Source organism: Amphiura filiformis, chromosome 20 (genome assembly GCF_039555335.1).
Source record: "Amphiura filiformis chromosome 20, Afil_fr2py, whole genome shotgun sequence".
NCBI lineage: Eukaryota > Metazoa > Echinodermata > Ophiuroidea > Amphilepidida > Amphiuridae > Amphiura > Amphiura filiformis.
In genome coordinates this window covers 30,768,888-30,788,950 of record NC_092647.1, presented here as the reverse complement: position 1 = coordinate 30,788,950, position 20,063 = coordinate 30,768,888, and the positions used below count along the sequence as shown (strand labels likewise).

The window sequence follows — 20,063 nt, the reverse complement described above, 5'->3', positions numbered from 1 at the left end:
TTTTCTGTAAAACATTTTTGTTTGCTGAGCAGTAGATTATCAAAAATGTTTTTTAAGGTTATGAAAACGTTTAATACTCTTAATATACCCTTTATATAACCCGACATTTAAACGTTTTCTGTCAACCTTTTATAACCTTTTGCGAATGATGTCGAAAACGTTTTGTGTTTGCTGGGATGTCACATTTGCATCAAATAAAAAACAACTTAAAGCTGATGTCTTATAACAACTTAAAGTTGGTAATGTCTTATAACAACTTAAAGCTGGTAATGTCTTATAACTGTCATCACATAATTTGTCAAAAAATCTGTCCATCCAAAATTTCCGTACCCCCTTGGAAATCGAAGCTCCTTATGAAAATCCGAGGTTTGTGGTTGTATAAATATCTCAGTCAATAATATTTTTTGGAAAAGATGGGTAGGGGATGATGTTTTGGACCATGAAATGCCCCTTTAACTAAGCTTAACTTTAATTTCCCTTCAGAAACATGGAAACTACAACTCTGAAGACGTTTATGGATGAAGAGACCAAGCGTCTTCATGTTGTTGGGGAATTAGCCCCTGATGACTTTGACAAATCTGGTAGGTTTGGCAGATTAGATTTCTGTTAACATGTTTCTTTCTCTCCTTTCTGTTGTTTAACGTTTATTTTCAGATTTTTCTTTCTTTCTTTCTTTCTTTCTTTCTTTCTTTCTTTCTTTCTTTCTTTCTTTCTTTCTTTCTTTCTTTCTTTCTTTCTCTTCTTTCTTTCTTTCTTTCTTTCTTTCTTTCTTTCTTTCTTTCTTTCTTTCTTTCTTTCTTTCTTTCTTTCTTTAGCTCTTAATTGCTTTTGTTCTTTCTTTCTTTCTTTCTTTCTTTCTTTCTTTCTTTCTTTCTTTCTTTCTTTCTTTCTTTCTTTCTTTCTTTCTTTCTTTCTTTGTCCCACTCTTTCTCTTTCTTATAATAGATCCATAATATTATCTTTTGTATAGACCCAAATCTAGACATCTTAACTACAAACGATGATTCAGTGCTCTCATGAGCTCATATTGTTCAGATTTATCCTTTGTTTGCAGGAAAGATGACCGTGTGGAAGATGTCAAGGTTCTTCCAAAGTTGCCGCTTCGCCTACCTCGACCAAAGTCCATGGTTCAGTCTGGAAAGGTTTCGAGTTTACGTTCGTCACCAGAAGATTGACTTCCTGCCAGCATTTTCAGAAGATATTGACTATGCTACCCCACTTAAAGTCACCATTTGGCTTAGCTTTGTGGGCAACACCTCTTTTGTATGGGACTATGTTGTTACTGATTACATCACAGGTATACAACTTGCAAAGGCTAAAACACAGATGGTATGGGTAGACGCAGCAGTCCGAGGACCAACAAGGGTTCCAGATGAATTTCGCGAGAGACTAGTAGCTGATCCAAAGCCGCTAGTTGTTCGACCATTCCCATCTAAGCCTGCTTCTTATTTTAAATTCAAATTGTCTGTAGCATCAAGTGATACCGATCTTAATCAACACACAAATCAGGCAGTATACATAAGAATGTGTATGGATGCAGTCAGTGCAGGCGCCCTCAAAGGTCAATTTTCTTTCCCGAAGGAACTGGTCTACTATAATCCAAGATCGGTTGCGGTAAATTATGTGAAAGAGTCCAAAATGGAAGATTGCTTAGAAATTGCATGCTGGGAAGATCAAAGCAATCCTATCAGTGTTTTCTGTGAGATCACAAAGGGGTCAGAGATTGTTTGCCAATGTCAGCTAGAGTTTGATTATGATGTCAAATCAAAACTTTAATTACACATACATTGTAACTTGTTTAAAGACAGAGGGGCAGCTAACTAGTGCTGATATTCAGTAGTTTAACTGATTTTACTAAAAATCAGTGATATAGTGTCATGGGGGCATGTGTACCCTCCCTATCAGAGTCAAAATGGATATAAGATATACCACAAAAAAAACAAAAAAACAAAAAAAACAAAAAAAACAAAAACTGCCCGTTCAATCAGACATATATCTAACATGTGAAAATAATACCGATTTGACAATGATACAATGGTAAATCTCAGGTGGCAAATACTGACTTCGAGTGCAGAGAATAATTCCTAGCAATGAGAGGAACAATTTGAGTATATATAACAGATATTAACTTTTGGCCCCGTTATGACCTTCGACCCTCGTGGGAAGTATAGGGGGCATAGAAAAAAAATGGAACCAATTCTAGTTTTATCCTTTAAGGCGTAAGCATATGCCAAAACATTGGTTCCACTAATGTAGGAAAACTAAATGCTAACTCAAAAAATCTCCCAATAGCGCCCTATAGACGAATCCAACGAGCCAAGTCATGGTCAGGATTTGGTCGGCCATTATCGGGTCTCCGCATGCACCAAACAGGTGTTGTGAGTGCCCAATTGGGTGTATTAAACCCGCTTAAAATTCGATGTTAGATTCTTTTGTGTTGTAAACTGTCATCATTCTTTTGTCTACGTGTAACACGGGTGATAGAATGCAGTTTAAAATACCCTTCAAGGTCGCATCATTTCACATTTTAGGTGAGATAGCTGGGTCCCCGTCGCGGCTATGGCTGCCATTGAGGTGTAGGAATGCGTGAAATTGGATTCGTCTATAGGGCTACTATAAACATAATGACGAAGTAGCACAAGCCGGCTGGGACCGAGACTATACGGTACATCGCGACACGACTGGTGTTTATAGTGCCGAATTTCTACTCCCTATTCCAGAAAAATACAGAACTAATGTTTTTGGATTTAAAAAATATTATTCTATTTTGCCAAATGAAACATAGCTAAATCCTAATCCTTTAGTTAGTCCTAACTGGCAATGAAAGTAAAATTTTAATATTTGGTCAATTTTTGGAAATAAGGGCCAAAAACATGCAGTTTTAGGGGGTTTTTTTTCAACCTTTTTCGTATTTTGTGACAATCAAGCCCAAATACTTGAACAAAGACTAATTTCAAGTTATTCATTGTAATTTTTGGAAAATACATTTGCCAATCTTTTTCATAATCAATTGCAAAAATAACATATAATATTAAAATTATGAGCTAACTCTTACCCTATACTCAAGATTTTGAATGATTAGACTTGTGCCAAGTCATACAATTTTGTGACTACAATAAAGAAAACATATTTGCACGTTTTTGGCCCTTATTTCCAAAAATTGAGAGCACATCAGATGATCAGACACACCAAATTGCATTTTAAATAAGAGGAATGTCCTTCTGATATCAAGTAATTTTGATTTTAAATTCCCAATATAATACAAATTTTATGGCAAATTATAAAAAATTGATATTTTGACATTGAACAGTCAGTCCCTGAAGCTGGGAGGAAAAGCCAATCGTCATTTGAAAATGTTGACCTTTCGTATTGAAGATACACATTCAGGACCGGATTTACCTTTTGGGGGGCCCTGGGCCATGCCAAAATTTGGAGGCCCCAAACGCACCGTGAGGAAGGCATTTGCACTCAAGTGGCCAAGTTTTTAGATTTCACTAGGATATTTGCAAGCAAAACAAAATCAATTTGAGACTATTTTAGCCCAAATTTAAGCTGATTTTGCTATATAACAGGCCAGTGCGCGTTAAGCGCGCAAAATTTTTGTAGGCTATTTTGGTCCAAAACATGGTATTGGAGGTATTTTAAGGCTAAAATGGAAGATGCACAGGGCAATTTTTGGAGCCCCAACAATTTGGGGGCCCTGGGCCCGGGCCCATCTGGCCCTATGGTAAATCCTGCCCTGTACACATTTTTCCCCAAAAGATCTAAATCAGGACGTTCCTTGTATTCAGAATGCAATTTGGTGTACTCTCATCTCAGGTCCACAAAGATATTGTGCGTTACCCTACTACACTGTGGTACAGATCACCAGTTTCACTTTGACCTTGGACCTGAACTTAAACATAACAAATCTTTTGTACTGGGGGGGGGTGCCCGGGTGGGTGTGTTCATGTGTGTGTGGTATTCTTTGGAGTGGAAAATCCAATCAATGACATTTTGCTATACCGTATATTCCGTATTATATATACGACATTGGCAGCATGATACGAGGAAAAAAAGGACTTGCGACAAGTTATTGTGTGTCGTAAAGCAGGTAAGCTTTTCATTAATTTATCGGTGATTAGTTGTTTGGTTATCAAAACTTCCTTCACCCAATGGAATTTGGGGAGCTGCACAGATAATTGGTGGATGTTACAATCTAAGTGCGGATAGGTCTGCGCCTGAGGTTCGGCTGCAACTGGCCTAGATGATGCGATCTGATTGTGATGATTCACCATGGCAGCGAAATTTATTTATTTATATTTATCTTTAATCTCCAAAATGAGTGATATTTTAGGCTTTTTAGCCATTATATGAGGTTAATATAGATTATTAAATTATTTAGAAACGGTGATATAAATTATTGAATTGTTTAGAAACGGCGATTCTTTCCCGGGATTCTTTGCACTGCACCTACATGTCCTAGTAGTCAGATGTATCGGTATCGACCCCGGGGTATCGATACAACCATACTATGCCTTTGCATAGTTATTTTCTGATGCGCGAGAGGCGCGAGAAAATTTATAATTTTAATGCTAAAATGGGCAAAAAAATAGGTTTAATTCAGGTCCAAAAAAGACCAAATTGACATTTTGATCTGAAGGGGGCTATTCAGAAGGCGCTATTAAGCCGCCCCTTTTAAATTTGTTGAATGGCATATAAATATTTTAAGCACGGAATTTAATTCTCACTGCACGGATATTAAATCTCATTGCACGAACGAATAGCCCTTGCACTGGATGGACTGATCCAACACTTAAGGTAATACGATGTATTGTTGGTCGAAGCAGCAACAAAAATGTTTGTTCACAGCATCTTGCGAATGGTAGTGAGCTTTAGCAAAAATTGCATTGCTCAATTCACAGCGAGCGTGTAGAAGAATTCAAATATCACAGATATACTTTTGTAGGTCCTGTGGTTCTTGAGTTATGTTGTAAAGAGGACTGAAACAGCAACACGTTTGTAAAACGTACATAACTCATTAACAAAGTATACGATTTGTAGAATGAACTTTTGCAAAACACCAAAGTGTTATTTTCAATAATATATTGATTCAGATAATGAAAATCGATTATTTTTTTGCTGCTTCGACCAACAATACCTCGTATAACCTTAACCCTAACCCGCCTGAATGCTACAAAATACTACTTGATATATGCGCTGTTCGTGCATGCATCCCACGTGGTGTGATGACGCAATCGCCCTAAGTGATATATAGGCACGGTTTCGCTGGCCAGCGAAGCCCAAGACCCGTGGCAAAGTGTCGCCGACCGAGTGCTTGGCATGCGAGGGGTCTCGGGTTCGAATCCCACCCAGAGCAAACAACTTCTTTCCTTCTTTTCTCTCTTTATTCTTTCCTTCTTTCCCTTCCCGTCGCCGAAAGCCCTTAGGGGGTTAGGGTTAATAGGCTACTAAATGAACAGAACTGGCTAGACACCGAACTAAGCTCCAGAAATAATCAATTGATAAACACCGGAAGTCACATCAGTGGCGTACCGTGGCCGCTCCTACCCCGGGGGCTGAAGAAAATTGCCGCCCCTTCCACAACAGGTTGACCCAATTTTTTCGGTGGTTTGAAAAAGTCAAGAGAGAAAAAAAAGGATTATAGGCGCTAGCTCCCTAAAAGCAACACATTTTGATGTATATAGTACCATTTTTTCACAATTTTTTTATACTTTTTCTTTACTAATCATTTTTGCCGCCCCTTCTTTTTGCCGCTCTAATTCTTTTTGACGCCCCTTCTTCTTCCGCCGCCCCTTCGTTTTGGCCGCCCCTGCTTTTTACCCCGAGGGCCTGCGCCCCAAAGCACCCCCCAAATACGCGCATGCACATATGATTTCTATTTTACAATACATGAGTTTGTTGTTGATTCGACAGTGATGCTCTCTGGTGGTACCATGGCGAATAATGAAAAGTGCCTGGAAAAGTGGAAAAACATCACCGTTGAAGGTAAAAATTCCATGTCTCGGTATTAACGTTTAAGTCGTATAAATATGTCTTTATCATTTTCAATGGGTATAGTGTAGGCCTATTATTGATTGTATTCTGAAAATCGCTAATTTGTTCTTATAAATTTTAGGCCTACGGCTAAGTATTGGCCTGTGTTACTATCGTATTGTACCTATCTCTAGTATTACGTGGCGCAAGAGATACCATGTGATAAATTGATGAACTTTGTCCACCACATGAATTTGCTCGACGTGTTCTCATAATGCAAATACACTTTACGGGATGGTGTTATACTACCAGTTCACCAAATTGGATTTACTTCATGATACGATATGAACATTTACATTCTAATATTAAAAGAGGATTTCGTGATCCTAGCATCCTCTTTTTATGACATTTTCAGTAGATATCCACGAAAAAGCTTATTTCCAAAATTTCAGTTGATTCCGATTTTGCGTTTGCGAGTTATGCATGATTATGTGTATTACACTGCTCCATAGACAATGTGTTGTAATTTCGTTCTGGTGCACCAGAACGAAATTCAAATTTGGCGATATTTTTGCTAAACGAATTAATCTGCTAGAAATATTTGGTACATAAACATTATGTAGCCAGAGGTATCCAGTGGTGTAAAAATTTCAACTTTTTTTGGGAAAAGTGGGGGGATGAGGCTGTGGATCACGAAATGCCCCTTTAAATCTTGTGTTTTGATCAATTTACTATATGAGATTCTTAACTATTCGGTGTTTCTACTAAATCATGTGTTGTTAAAAATCGTATTTTTTATCGACTGAAACAATAAAAATTATACAATTGTAATTTCGCAGAAAAAAATAAAAGAGATCATGGCAACAATATTATATACAATTAATGAAATCAATAACATCTTGCCTAACCGAGAAACTTAACTTGGTTTCTTGACTAATACTAGTTCGGGCTCAAACGCTGTGCTCAATTAACTAAATCGTCCAGAAAACGAGTTGGGCCACTTTTGACATTTTCGCGTATCACGCTTGCATTGTATAAAATTGATTTTTATGAGTTGCAATTGCATTTTTGCTTTTCAGAAAAATAAATCCAAAATGACGTAAATGTAATACGGTATGCAGTAGAATAAGTAATTGCCTAACAGAAAAACTTCCTAGTTTTCGGGTTCAAACGCTATGCCCGATTTTTACTTAATCGCCCGAGTTGGGCCACTTTTTGCCAATTTCGCACATCAAGCTTGTACCGCGTACAATAAACGCTCATGCTTATCGTCCAATATTTCAGAACAAAAGCAAATGTTTTTCATGTTTGTTTTTCTTTCACTTATTTGACATTAGTAAATAAATAATATGATATTGATTTCAAAACCATAAATCAAAAACGCCCCATTGTTTAAAATTACCCATTGGCGATTAGTTGCTTGGTTATCATGGTTATCAAACCTTTCTTCACCCTATGCGATCTGATTGTGATGATTCACCATTGTAGCGAAATTACAGCGCTTTGAATCCTTTTAAGGGGCTGTGCAATAATTATGAGCCATGGGGAGGGTAAAATGGGGGGGGCAAGACATTTGGGGTGAGCCGAAAAGGGGGGGGGGCAAGCGATTTTTGGCACACATTCATGGGGCGCCTTTTAAATAAAACGCTCTAAAAAGGCTTAGGAAAACAGTACGGAAACGCTTAAATATGCAAATTTACCTGCTCGCTGCGCTCGCAACATATTATATCTAGACCATTTAAAAATTGGGATCCCCAAAATTTGGCATGCACAAGGGGGGGGGGGGGTGCATTCGATTTTTGGGGGCCGAGAGGGGGGGAAGCGATTTTGGCGAGCCGTTCGGAAATGTTACCTCCCTCCCGGGGCTAATAATTATTGCATAGCCCCTAAGTGTGTTGAGGCTTGTGAATCAACGTCTAGGTGCTGTGTCTGTTCGTAGTGCACTGTAAATCACTGCGCTTTATTTTAATACAAATCAATATTAATTTATCAAAATAATCAGTAATTTGCCATTAAATATTTTGTCATTACAAGTGGAATACTTATCAGTCAAGAAAATAATATGTTATGCTGTAAATTAGTTTGAAATGCACACGTTATTTATTCAGTATAACAAACACATTTTTAGGATTACATAATATTTTCTTGAATGACAAACCTTCCATTTATAATAACAAATTTGCAATTTGTGGCTCTTGTTTTGACGAATTAATATTTTCAATGGGGTAGATGATAAAGGAGTGATAGTATATAATAATAATAATAGGTTAATAATTGGATTGGTAGGCCTACTTTTTCCACTCCCCTAGCTACGCCACTTTTTGTTTTATTTTGGGACTTCATCATTTCAACATCAATAAGTTTAATCGGTACTGTGCAAGTTAGTAATGGTATAGATAGATTGCGATTTGCAAACGTACGTATCGTACATACGCCCGTACTCTATTCAAAATCCCGTCATGACAGTGATTTTGAACAGATATACGTGTGTACGATACGTACGTTTGGAAATCGCTACCTCTCTCATAACTCAACCATTGCCGACTTTGATCTGAGTGGATCAGATCGTACGTTTCTTGTGTGAATAATTTACAGAATTTACCAAGCTTCTCGCAGCATTACCTCGAATCCCAAGTAAACCCGAGGACAGGGAGCGGCATGAATACCATGGCTATCTTTTCCCAAAAGACATGACACCGGAAGTGCTAGATGCACTCAAAACTTGGGAAGTCAGGGAAGATGACGTGTTTCTTATTACATTTCCAAAAGCAGGTACAAAGTAATTTAATTAAAGAAATACTTAAGCAGCGAATTAAATAAAAAGCATGAACTATCTTGTCAAGAATGATATGGGCGTAGTAGTACTTAGTATGTGTACTGTGGTTGTCAGCGGTAATGCGAAACGTCCTTTTTCCATCGGGAAATATACTCGAACGGGTTTCAGGATACCGGATCAGAATGCAATTCACGCGTAAACGTATTGGCTTGCTTATTATTCACATTAATGCTGTAAATGTTCCCATTTTTCACATAGATGCATAAAGGGGACGGTATTTGACATTATAAATTATTTAAGTTTCAAGACAATCCATATTCTAAACCAATAGGGTTATCCTTCCTCCTTTAAGGTTATTAATTATTATAAACTGTTGTGATTTGGTAGTTGATCACAACATCTTACGAATGGTAGTGAGCTTTGGCAAAAAACTGCATTGCTCAATTAATAGCGAGTGTGTAGAAGAATTAAAATATCACAGCTATACTTTTATAGGTGCTGCGGTTCTTGAGTTACGTTGTAAAGAGGGCTGAAACAACAACACTTTTGTAAAACGTACATAACTCATTAAAGGTGAACCTCATTGAAAATAAAGTTATATATCAATGGAAAGCTTATGATGCCAGGAAGCAGAAAAGAATATTTTTTATTTGCCTAACGCACCAGGATAGACATAATCTCCATGCAAAGATTGGATATTGGCACCCCCCCCCCCCCTAAAATACAAAACGAAATCGTTCAAATTGGGCGCTTTCGATGATGACGTCAGCACGGGGACACACAGTTACTTCCGGGTTTGATTGTAAACACAATGTCCATGCATTACTGTGGCATGCATCGGGCCAATGCACGAACTCAGTCATTGTCAACTTACTTTACATGAAAAATATCTTCAATAAAATAAGAATAACATGAAGGAAACATCATGATCAAATCAAGAATGAAGTTCCTGAATAAAGTGTGTGGATAAAAAAATGGGAAAAGTGCTGGCCGGGGTGATTTGGGATAGGCCAAGCCATCCACGATATGCAGGGAATATTACAGTAAAGCACGAAGAGCGAAGATTCGCCGAAGAACCGGAATGAAAACAGATTGCAAAAAATAACTGCTACTGCTAGTGCTACCAGTTCAGATCGTCACACCAAGTTGAGATGAACTTGTAGTAGTGCTACCAGTTCAGATCGTCACACCAAGTTGAGATGAACTTATCACAATGAGAAAATGAAGGAATAGAATAAGGTACATCGTACGGGATTTTTTAATTATTTCTTAACTTTACAACCGGTCATGTATGATAGGCGAACTCGTAGATACATACGGGGCGGGGTGAACTCAGTACAGTGACTGACTATGACTGAGTCTCAGTCGCCGAGTGTTCCGTATCCGCGACTGTACGTACTGTACTTGCAGACAAAATGACCGATTTGATATTCACATTCTGATATTTCCAACTTATTGCTACTTCATCAGCAAAATTTATTCCTGTAAATGTTCCAAATATAAGGGAATGATTGATCAAATCTGCTGAAACACGGCGCAAACCCCGGGCGCAAACGTGTGCTACCGGAGAGAGGAAGCGAGTCGCTGTGTTTGCCCACCTTGATCGGCGCGGCTGCCTGTAATTTCTTCAGCATAAAAGCAGCAATTTACGCATCGTGTTCGGTAATCCATAAAACATGAATGAATGTTTCACTTTTTCAGTACACTGATTGTAGTATCATTAAAAGAATCGTGACACAAGTGACAATATTTTAATTTTATTCAGATTTCAGAATTCCATCAAATAACGGTCTACTAAGCCTAAATTGTATTTATTTTATAATAAAGTATCTGTTTCAATCGTGATTGTGTGGAAAGAATATACCGGGAGAATGTACGGTATTACCGCAATGCGCTAAATATGAAAACCTTTATGTGCTGGATTTGATGAAATCGGCGGGTTTTTTTAATTAATTTTTTAATTACTACAAGACGATATTTTTAAAAATCAGATATTTTAAAATGAATCAAGAATAGGGAATGTCACAAACAAGTTATTTAATTTGTTATTCGATCATGTTTATTCAGTCCATGACATGAACGGTATACGGTAGCAGCAATCATTTGCGCATGGAATTGATCCCAGCGCGAAATTCAAACTCAATTACCCAGTTATACCCAGCCAGTTATGACTGATTTTGTCAAAATTTACGGAACATTTTCGTGTTGACAATAATTCTATTATTTCTTAATATATAGAAGGAATCAGCAACTTGAAGATTCTTCTCATTTCAAGCTTTATTGTGAAAATCAGACTTGCCGGGCAGCTTGCAAAGTACAGGATCGAGTAGGATCACGTGACTGCGAACCCTGAGCTTACGTCACGAGCATTCTCAAGGTCAAAGACGATTGATTTGGGTGCTTTTTGGGCGCCTTAAAAAAGACCAAAAATTCATTCATTTTTTTAATTTTTCAGCTTTATTGGCCATCAAAAAAAATCGGAAAAATTATTTTTAATATCCTGATATCATAAGCTTTCCATTGATATATAAATTTATTTTCAATTAGGTTCACCTTTAACAACAATAAATTAAGCAAGTTTGCAAAGTATTCGATTTGTAGAATGAACTTCTGCAAAACATCAAGGTGTTATTTTTCAATAATATATTGATCTAGATAATGAAAAATCGATTTTTAGGTTGCTTCGACCAACAATACCTCGTCTACCCTTAAAGCCATATTATAATATTTATGTAAAAATAGATTAGTATTTATTTTCCATAAAATGTTAGCTTTTACTGTCAGATATGTCCCCTTTTAATTTTGAGCCGAACAAGTGAGGTAAAGCATAGAAAATTGGAATTTACTACTAGCGCCCATGCATGTTACTCCCACGGTTGTAATACGGTACGATCCTCGGGCTGTGTCTGTATGTGTATCCCGCACGCCGTGTACGCACTGTGCACACGTGTTCGACTAATATTTCCATCGTAATAATAAAACGCCGGTTCCATCATTTTATTCAAAATCTCGGATTTTGACAAAACTACAGCACCTAAAGTCTTCATTTTTGCAGAGTATCTTTATTGACTAAAGTACAATACAATCGTGTAAAAACCAGAATTTAAAATGTTTTTGAGGGCGTTCTCCTCAGCAAATGTTATAATATGGCTTTAATATTCCATCCTGCAATAATGGCATCATCACCTTCTTTATTTTGATGTGTGTGAGGTTGGTAGGGGGTGTGTTGGGGTGTGTGGGGGATGCGTGTATCCGATTATATGGTGGTCATCATTTTTTGGTTTATATTATGTTGTTGTGGACCAAAATCTTACCAAAAAGGTTTATTTTTGGTATTATTTTATTCTGTTTTGAATTGTCGCTCGATCAAGGAACAACGTGGATGCAGGAGATAGTATCCATTGTGTTAAAAGATGGCAACTTTGACGCTATCAAAAACACGCATAATTGGATGAGAGCTCCGTATATGGAACTGACACCAGTCAATCACCACTCACAGGTAAGTGACTCAACAAAACAACACGATAATCATGTTTGTTTCAACTTTAAAATCTCATAAGTTTTATTTAAAAATGTCTATCAGACGTAGGGCCTACTGTTTGTCTGTGTCTGTTGAAAATAAGAGATATCGCCGCATTCGAAGGTATACTGAGCATAAATAGTATCCGTACACTTCAAACAAAAGCAATATGTTAAAGACACTAAACCTAAATTGTCAAAAAAGTAATCAATGGATAATATTGTTCTGCGTATTTTGACACCTCATTCGGTACAATGTTGTGACTTTATTCCCTCAAATTATACCAATTTGAATGGAAAAGGAGAACATTTCAAAGTGACACATTTTGGATTTTCTTCCATCAGGGCGATTCTTACCGGCTTTTATAACGGGTTCATTACAGCATGACTTTTGTTTACATGTTATTTAAAGCTATTTCATGAGAGATGGGAACCCCCTCACGTAATCAAGTTGATTCAAGAACAATTCAGTCAGATTTATTGATATCTTTGGAATTCCCACATGCTTCAATGGCATTACATCACTGTATTCAGTGGCGTACCGTGGCCGCCCCAACCCCGGGGGGCTGAAGAAAATTCAATTTTGCCGCCCATTCATCAACAGCCCGAAAAGGTTGACCCAATTTTTTTCTCGGTCGTTTGAAAAAGTGAAGAGCAAAAAAAAAAAAAAAAAAAAAAAAAAGGGTTTCAGGCGATAGCACCCTAAAAGCAGCACATTTTGAGGTATAGTACCATTTTTTCAAAAATTTTTATGCTTTATCAAATTTTTCCGCCCTTTTTTATTTACTAATTCTTTTTGCCGCCCCTTCGTTTTTGCCGCCCCTGTTTTTGCCGTCCCTTCTTCTTCCGCCACCCCTTCATTTTGGCCGCCCCTTGCTTTTACCCCGGGGGGCTGGCGCCCCCAAAGCCCCCCCCCCCCAAAAAAAAATACGCGCATGGTATTGCATCATTATTGAAAATCGCTGTGGCTATAATAAGGTGAATGTGGCAGAATAAGTTTTTCTTAGAGAGGGAATTTCCAGTTATCCTACTTCGGTATAAAAGAGTGCAGATAATATGATTTAGAAAGTTGTATGCTTTCAAAAGTTTTTGAAGTCTATGTGCCTTCAAAGAAAGGTTCCCGTAAGCTAGTCTATTTGCTCTTCTGGTCCCAAAGGGGATTTTTTTCTGTCGGCTTGCTGATCTGTCAATGTAGATGGAAATAGGTGGAGCAACCTTTTATTTGTGGCCTGTTTCCTGAAGAACATGAGTGATTGGCGAAGGTAGCACCATTATGGAAATTGCCATCTGTGCAAGGATTTGTCCGCAAAGGATATACAATCATTGAGCGCAACATGGAAAAAATCGCAAGCAGGAGCTTTGTAATCGCCTCCTTTTCCAGTATGCACAACGAGTCTGTTTTACCTTCCGGTAGAATTTAAAAATGTAAATGCACACGATGGCTCGAACCAGCAACCTCATGATCACAACTTCTATTTCATTATTTTTTTCCATACAGCTGGAGCAGGTTCCGCCTTCATACATGGTTGTCAACAACATGGCGTCTCCTAGATTTATAAAATCCCATCTACCTGCCAAACTGCTCCCAAATCAGATATATGAAAAGAAACCTAAAATCATCTATGTAACAAGGAATCCTAAAGATTTGGTAGTGTCGTACTATCACTTTACCAAGTATATACCGACAATACAGAAGTATGAAACCTTTGGAGACTGTTTGGAGGAGTTTTCTGTTGGAAGAGGTAATTCCATTATAGTCCGATGTTACATTACATTACATTACATGTACATTACATTACATCACCACAAACAACATTGTGTCTCACACAAAAAACTCAAGGCGCTCACAAAATACAAGTGTGCAATTACAAAATATAACTTTTAAAATAACTTTAATATTATTATACAACAACAACAACAATGAGGTACAAAATGTACACATTTTATAATCCCGGTTTATAATAGGCCATTAGTTTTCAGTTCCCTGCAGTGGAAGCATTACAATTTAGAGGAGATAAGCAGAACCGGGAGAAAAAAAAAATCCATATCTTCAATATGAAAGTCAAAATTTTCATAGTCGTCGGCTTTTCATCCCAGCTACATTCACTTAAAGTGATTATCATTAGATTTATACCGTTACTTCGAAGACTGTTAACTTTCAAAAATATCAATTTTTAACCATTTGCTATAACATGTGTATTATGAGTATATCGTGAATTTCAAATTATCAAAATTATTTGATACCAGAAGGACATTCCTTGTTTTCAAAACTAAATTCAATATGTCGGATGTGCTCTCATGTTCATTTAATTATCATCTTGGTTTCAGTTGGAGGTGGTAATTGGTTCACTGAGAATCTATTCTGGTGGAATAAGAGACACGACGCTAATGTCCTCTTTGTGAAGTATGAAGACATGCAAAAGGTAACGAAATATAAATACCGTAAAACCTCGTCTACGTGCATATAGAATGCTTATGATCAAAGCTAAATTAACCCAGGCGCCATCCATCGACAAAATTTTATTATTATGGAGTTTGAGCAAATATATTACCGATACAAACCAATCTATTGTCTTGGCATATTTACGGCTGCTTCGTATTAATTTAGCTGCAATCAAAAACACTCTAAATGCTTGTAGACGAAGTTTTACGATATATTTACAGCATTTGGCATTTATAATACCCTAAAAATTAAGCGCATATGCCTATAGTCTGTATACCTCTCGCGTCAGTAATTTAGCTATAAATTTTTTTTTTGTATGTTAAATGTAATGATGAGAATTATATATAAAAAAAACATTTTCAGAAAAGAAACGATGCTAGGAATCCAACTAGCATAACAGATTCCTTCAGAAATGAACACTTTTTGAGAAAATCTCAAAATTTGATTTTACTTTACTGACTTGAGGAAGATTCACGGACTATATAAACTGGTTGACGAATTTTTATGGCAGTTTTTTTTCTTTTAATTTACAAATACCTGTGTTAACATTCATTTGTGTTTAAAAGAAGAAAAAAAATGAAAAAAGTTTTACAAAGTTGTACGTTTTCGTCTATAAAAGCCGTGTTTACACTGTCCGATGTACGCCCGGTGGTAGTTTTGACACAATATTAGTAGGAATAGCTGTTGGCGTAAAGGGTGGAACAGTAACAGTGTGAACGACGGTTGGCGTAAGTTAGGCACCACGTTTAATTTGGTCCTATAGAACTAGCGGTGCCCGGTTAGGTACCGATGACTCTTAACATCGCTCCCTGGAGATATAATAAATTGTATCAAGCATAATAATTAAGAGTTGCATAGTGTTATTGTTTTTCATTTAAATAAAAAACATATGCACTGTACAAATGTTCAGGGTAAGATAAAAAGTACCATCTGTACCTCTTCGGGCACCGATAGCGCTATAGGACCAAAAATGTTGTGCCTTACGCCACCTGTACTTCCGATTTACTCCGGACATTAATGTCAGGAGTAACGCACAGTGGCGATCTATAGGGGTACATCACCGTCAGGAGTAGTTGCAATTTGGAGTCATTCCGGGTGTCATTCCTGAGTAAGACATTTATTAATTCAGATTATTTTAAGTTTTTGATTACAGACATGAAAATAATATTAAATGCATAACGATGCTTGTTTTCTCTCGTTTAATAGGATCTACGGAGTGTCGTAGTGCAAGTGTGTGATTTTCTACAGAAGCCACTTTCAAACGCAATTATTGATCAAATCGTGGAACATTCGTCATTCACAAATATGAAAAGGAACCCAATGAGCAACCCAGACTCACTGAAAATTAATGACCCCAATGTTGATGGAAAGCTGTCTTTTATGAGGAAAGGTAGGCCGTTTACAAGATGCAATTAAACAAGCTATAAGTTGTCGGACCAAAGTCAGACACATATGTGACCATCCAGCACAACTGAGCCCTGAAGTCGCCAATCATCATTTTTGAGATATTCAACCAAAATACCGTATTCTGCTTGAAATTAGCTTGAAAATGATGTATATCATGTCTATAGTACTTGACATTTAAGTAGTGAAAAATCAATAAAACAGTCAATAAATCCTTAGTTTCCTATTGTTTATTGTTAAGTTCAATGGAGCATATCTCAATAGTGGCACTGGCGACATCCGGGCTCAGTTGTGGTGGATGGTCACATATGAAGACCTGAGCGCAAGAAGACCGTAAGTCCACTTGGCCCCTCAACAATATACACTAAAGTTGCGTATAGTTTCGTATAGTTTGGTAATGTTTTATACATGTTCAGGAGCCAACACAAATCTTTCACAACCATTACTATTATGATGTTTTCACCCTGGAACATGTATTAAAAATTATAAAACCCTAAGAAACTATACGTAACTTTAGTGTATACATGTTGAGGGGCCAAGTGGACTTACGGTCTTCTTGCGCACAGGTCTTCATATGACAAACTTAATAATTTTGAACTCAAGGTTACGGAAATGTTTGAATAAATAATTGAGAACCACCTGAGCGGTATTCGATGCATGTACCGTATCCTACGACGCAACTAAAACAGCAGTTATGCGGTGTCTTGGTGGCTGCATGCAGAATTTCACGATCATATAGGAGTGCAGAATTGCTCTTTGTTAATATTCCAAGTGATAACTATAATCATAACTCACTTTTCAACTCTGTTCCAAACACTGAAAACGAGATGTAATTTATTTATAATTTAAACATGCTCAAATAATTGCGTTTTCTTCTTGGTTATTTTTCAATAGGTAAAGTCGGCGACTGGAAAAACATGCTCACTGTCGCTCAGAATGAAAAGTTTGATGAACTCTTCCGCATCAAAATGGCAGGATCTGGTTTAACCTTTGACTTTGAAATTTGACACTCAGATGATGCATGACAATGCATGATTTATTCATCACTCCACGTCTGTTATATGAAGAAAAAAAAACAGGTTAAACGACGATAATTAGGCAACATAATTTTAGGTGTTAAAGGAGTATTTCGTAATCCTAGCATCCTCCTTTTATGATATTTTTCAGTGTATATCCACGAAAAAGCATATTCCCAAAATTTCAGTTGATTCCGATTTTGCGTTTGCGAGTTATGCATGATTATGTGTATTACACTGCTCCATAGACAATACGTTGTAATTTCGTTCTGTGCACCATACAGAACGAAATTCAAATTTTGCGATATCTTTGCTAAACGAATTAATCTGCAAGAAATATTTTGTACATAAACATTATGTAGCCAGAGTATTCCAGTGATATAAAAATCTCAACTTTTTTTGAGAAAAGTGGGGGGGGGGGGGGATGAGGTTGTGGTTCACGAAATGCCCTTTTAAAATATTGTCGTTACAAAATATTTAAAGCGGATACAGGAAAAGTGATCCTGCCCAAGGACCGAACCCAGGACCTGTACCTCAGGATTGCAAGATCTGAGGCCGACTTAGAAAGCAATAGGATATAAGTTATGAATGATTCGCTGGTGCATGGATATTGGGTTATTCCAGTTAAAATTCATACACCCTGTATGGAAGACAGGACATTAATCTTTCACATACACAGGGAGTGTGAATTTCAATGGGGTTACGACAGCATTCTGAAGATCTGACTTTTGTTTGGTGGCCACGAGTATGAAAAAAAAATTAGGTACGAATTAAAATAGTTCAAAATGTTGCTTAAAGTATAGTGTTTTTTAAGAAGCTTTTTTGGCCACCAACCGCAAGTCAGGCTTTGAATGCTGTATTACCTGCACGTGTGACGCCATTTGAAATCTACACTCCCTGTGTGGAAGATATAGGTCATGTCTTCTATTGGGGGTGTATGGATTTTAACTTAAATAGCCCAAAGGACTGTCCATTATGGACCGGAAGGAATAAATATAAATATTATATTTTGTTGTTGTAACGAGTCGATGTTATTTCTAGCCTATACCTACTTCATTTAGGAGGCCACTAAGATGTTTGAGAACAGTGTCTTAGCTAGCCACCCGTCTGGCCGTCATTTTAGACGGGGAGTTTGCTCCTGGGAGTCGTCGGACGGGTAAAATTAATGCCTTTGACGGATGCTATATTATAAATTGTATGCGTTGAGAAGCTAATTGACCTTTTTAGCAGACCAGATTTGTACAACAAGGCCATATCAGCACATATTTGAACTCTCTGAACCCCCAGTGGGCTATAGACCTCTGGCAAATGTTTCAAAGGTCAAATTGCGAGCCAGAAAGCCTCAACACACAATCACCTGTTCCCACAAAATAAGCATAAAGTCGCCAGTGCTCTATAGAAGATACAGTCAATTAATAATGACAAAATTCAATAGAATACAAAAGACATTGTGGAGGAAATATTGAATTTTGAAAACCAAAGTAAAGAGCCAACTGTATGCTCATTTTGTGAGAGCTGGTAAAAGTGAGTTACGTCTTTCTGATTCTGAACCCTCGAGTCTTGTTGTTGTGGGGGCAGTGTCACAAATTTATATGGTTTTTATCTCGAAAGCGACAAGTTCCTAGTTCCTACGCACAACAGGAAAAATATAGATGGAAAGTGATTTGCTAATATGTTGCAAGAAAACCCTATAGGTGGCCTCTCTATTAATACCATTAACATGCGGAAGTCGATTGAGAAGATATCATTACATTTAAACTAAATGTATATGAAACAGCGTTGGCAATATACAGTTTCTTTTCTGATCAATTTGACAATTGTCATGACTACGATCAATTGATGCGTAAAACACTAACAGTAATAAATGAAAATCCTTAAATTGCTACAGTCTGTCCACATATAAGTACAAACCAAATCTGTGGCATCGGTAGTCGATGCCATGTTAATAAACACGACGCGTAAGGAGCGTGGTGCGCTCGGCAAGTTTCCTGACAATCCGACAATCAATATTCAGTTGACCTCAGATAACCTGGAAAATGTTCCCCACTGAAAGATGATAACACCCACCAAGTTTCATTACCGTCCAACAATCCAACAGCAGACCTCCGATGACCTTGACATGACCTTGAATATGTTTGGCGCTTCATGGTGATCACATCCACCACATTTCATGAAATGCTCATCACAACCAAACATATCACGCTCTGCTCAGTGGTCTTGCAGGTCTGCAAGGATACAACGATCTGTGATGATACTACGATCTGTGATACTACCGACAACTAAAGTATTGTTGATAGGAGGAAAAGATGCCAAACATTACTTCAGAAAATATAATATTTTCATCAAAATGTTAACAATTTGAACGTGTTTGGTGTCAATCTGAACTGAAATTAAGTCATGCACCAGATTTTGTTGATAATAGCCAAATTTATCCACAAACAAAACACATATCCAGCACATTTAATAACTGCCTAAATTATTCTAGTTAAACAAAGTTATCGCTACTACTCCTAATCTTCTACATGTATGTATACAAAACTGCTTTGTTTATCTGGATCTCATGGACGGTCATGGCCATCATGCATTAGATAAGATTTAACCCAATAGTCAGTGAATCCCATGGAGTGCATGCATGTGGTTGAATAGAACTCAGGACGAAGCATATAGGTACAAACATAGGAGCCAAGCTTGTCAACTAACATGAATTCAATTTCATGCATAAGCAAATTAAGCTAATTCTCATGCTAATCTGGCAACATTATAATTCAATAGCAGTATGAGCCCAAATTAAAGACATGAATTCCACCAACATTGGGTGTAATAAATAAAGTAATTAAAAGATAAGAGACCCACATTGCACCCAATTGGGCTATTTTTAAGTGGAAATTCCGTATTATAGCCACTGCCGTGGCAACAAAGTATGATTGGT

The 20,063-nt window shown here is 37.3% G+C and overlaps 2 protein-coding genes across 2 annotated transcripts; both read left to right on the top strand.

The window, feature by feature from the left end:
* The first annotated feature begins 485 nt into the window (after positions 1 to 485).
* On the top strand, positions 486 to 1,777 carry LOC140142271 (uncharacterized). Its single transcript, XM_072164239.1, has 2 exons — positions 486 to 581; positions 1,055 to 1,777. The coding sequence occupies exons 1-2, from the start codon at positions 488 to 490 to the stop codon at positions 1,774 to 1,776; spliced, it is 816 nt and encodes a 271-aa protein (XP_072020340.1). The 5' UTR covers positions 486 to 487; the 3' UTR covers position 1,777.
* Positions 1,778 to 5,887: 4,110 nt separating this feature from the next.
* On the top strand, positions 5,888 to 17,552 carry LOC140142027 (sulfotransferase 1E1-like). Its single transcript, XM_072163930.1, has 7 exons — positions 5,888 to 5,988; positions 8,572 to 8,748; positions 12,124 to 12,251; positions 13,770 to 14,013; positions 14,600 to 14,694; positions 15,921 to 16,104; positions 17,013 to 17,552. The coding sequence occupies exons 1-7, from the start codon at positions 5,919 to 5,921 to the stop codon at positions 17,123 to 17,125; spliced, it is 1,011 nt and encodes a 336-aa protein (XP_072020031.1). The 5' UTR covers positions 5,888 to 5,918; the 3' UTR covers positions 17,126 to 17,552.
* The last annotated feature ends 2,511 nt before the right edge of the window (positions 17,553 to 20,063 follow it).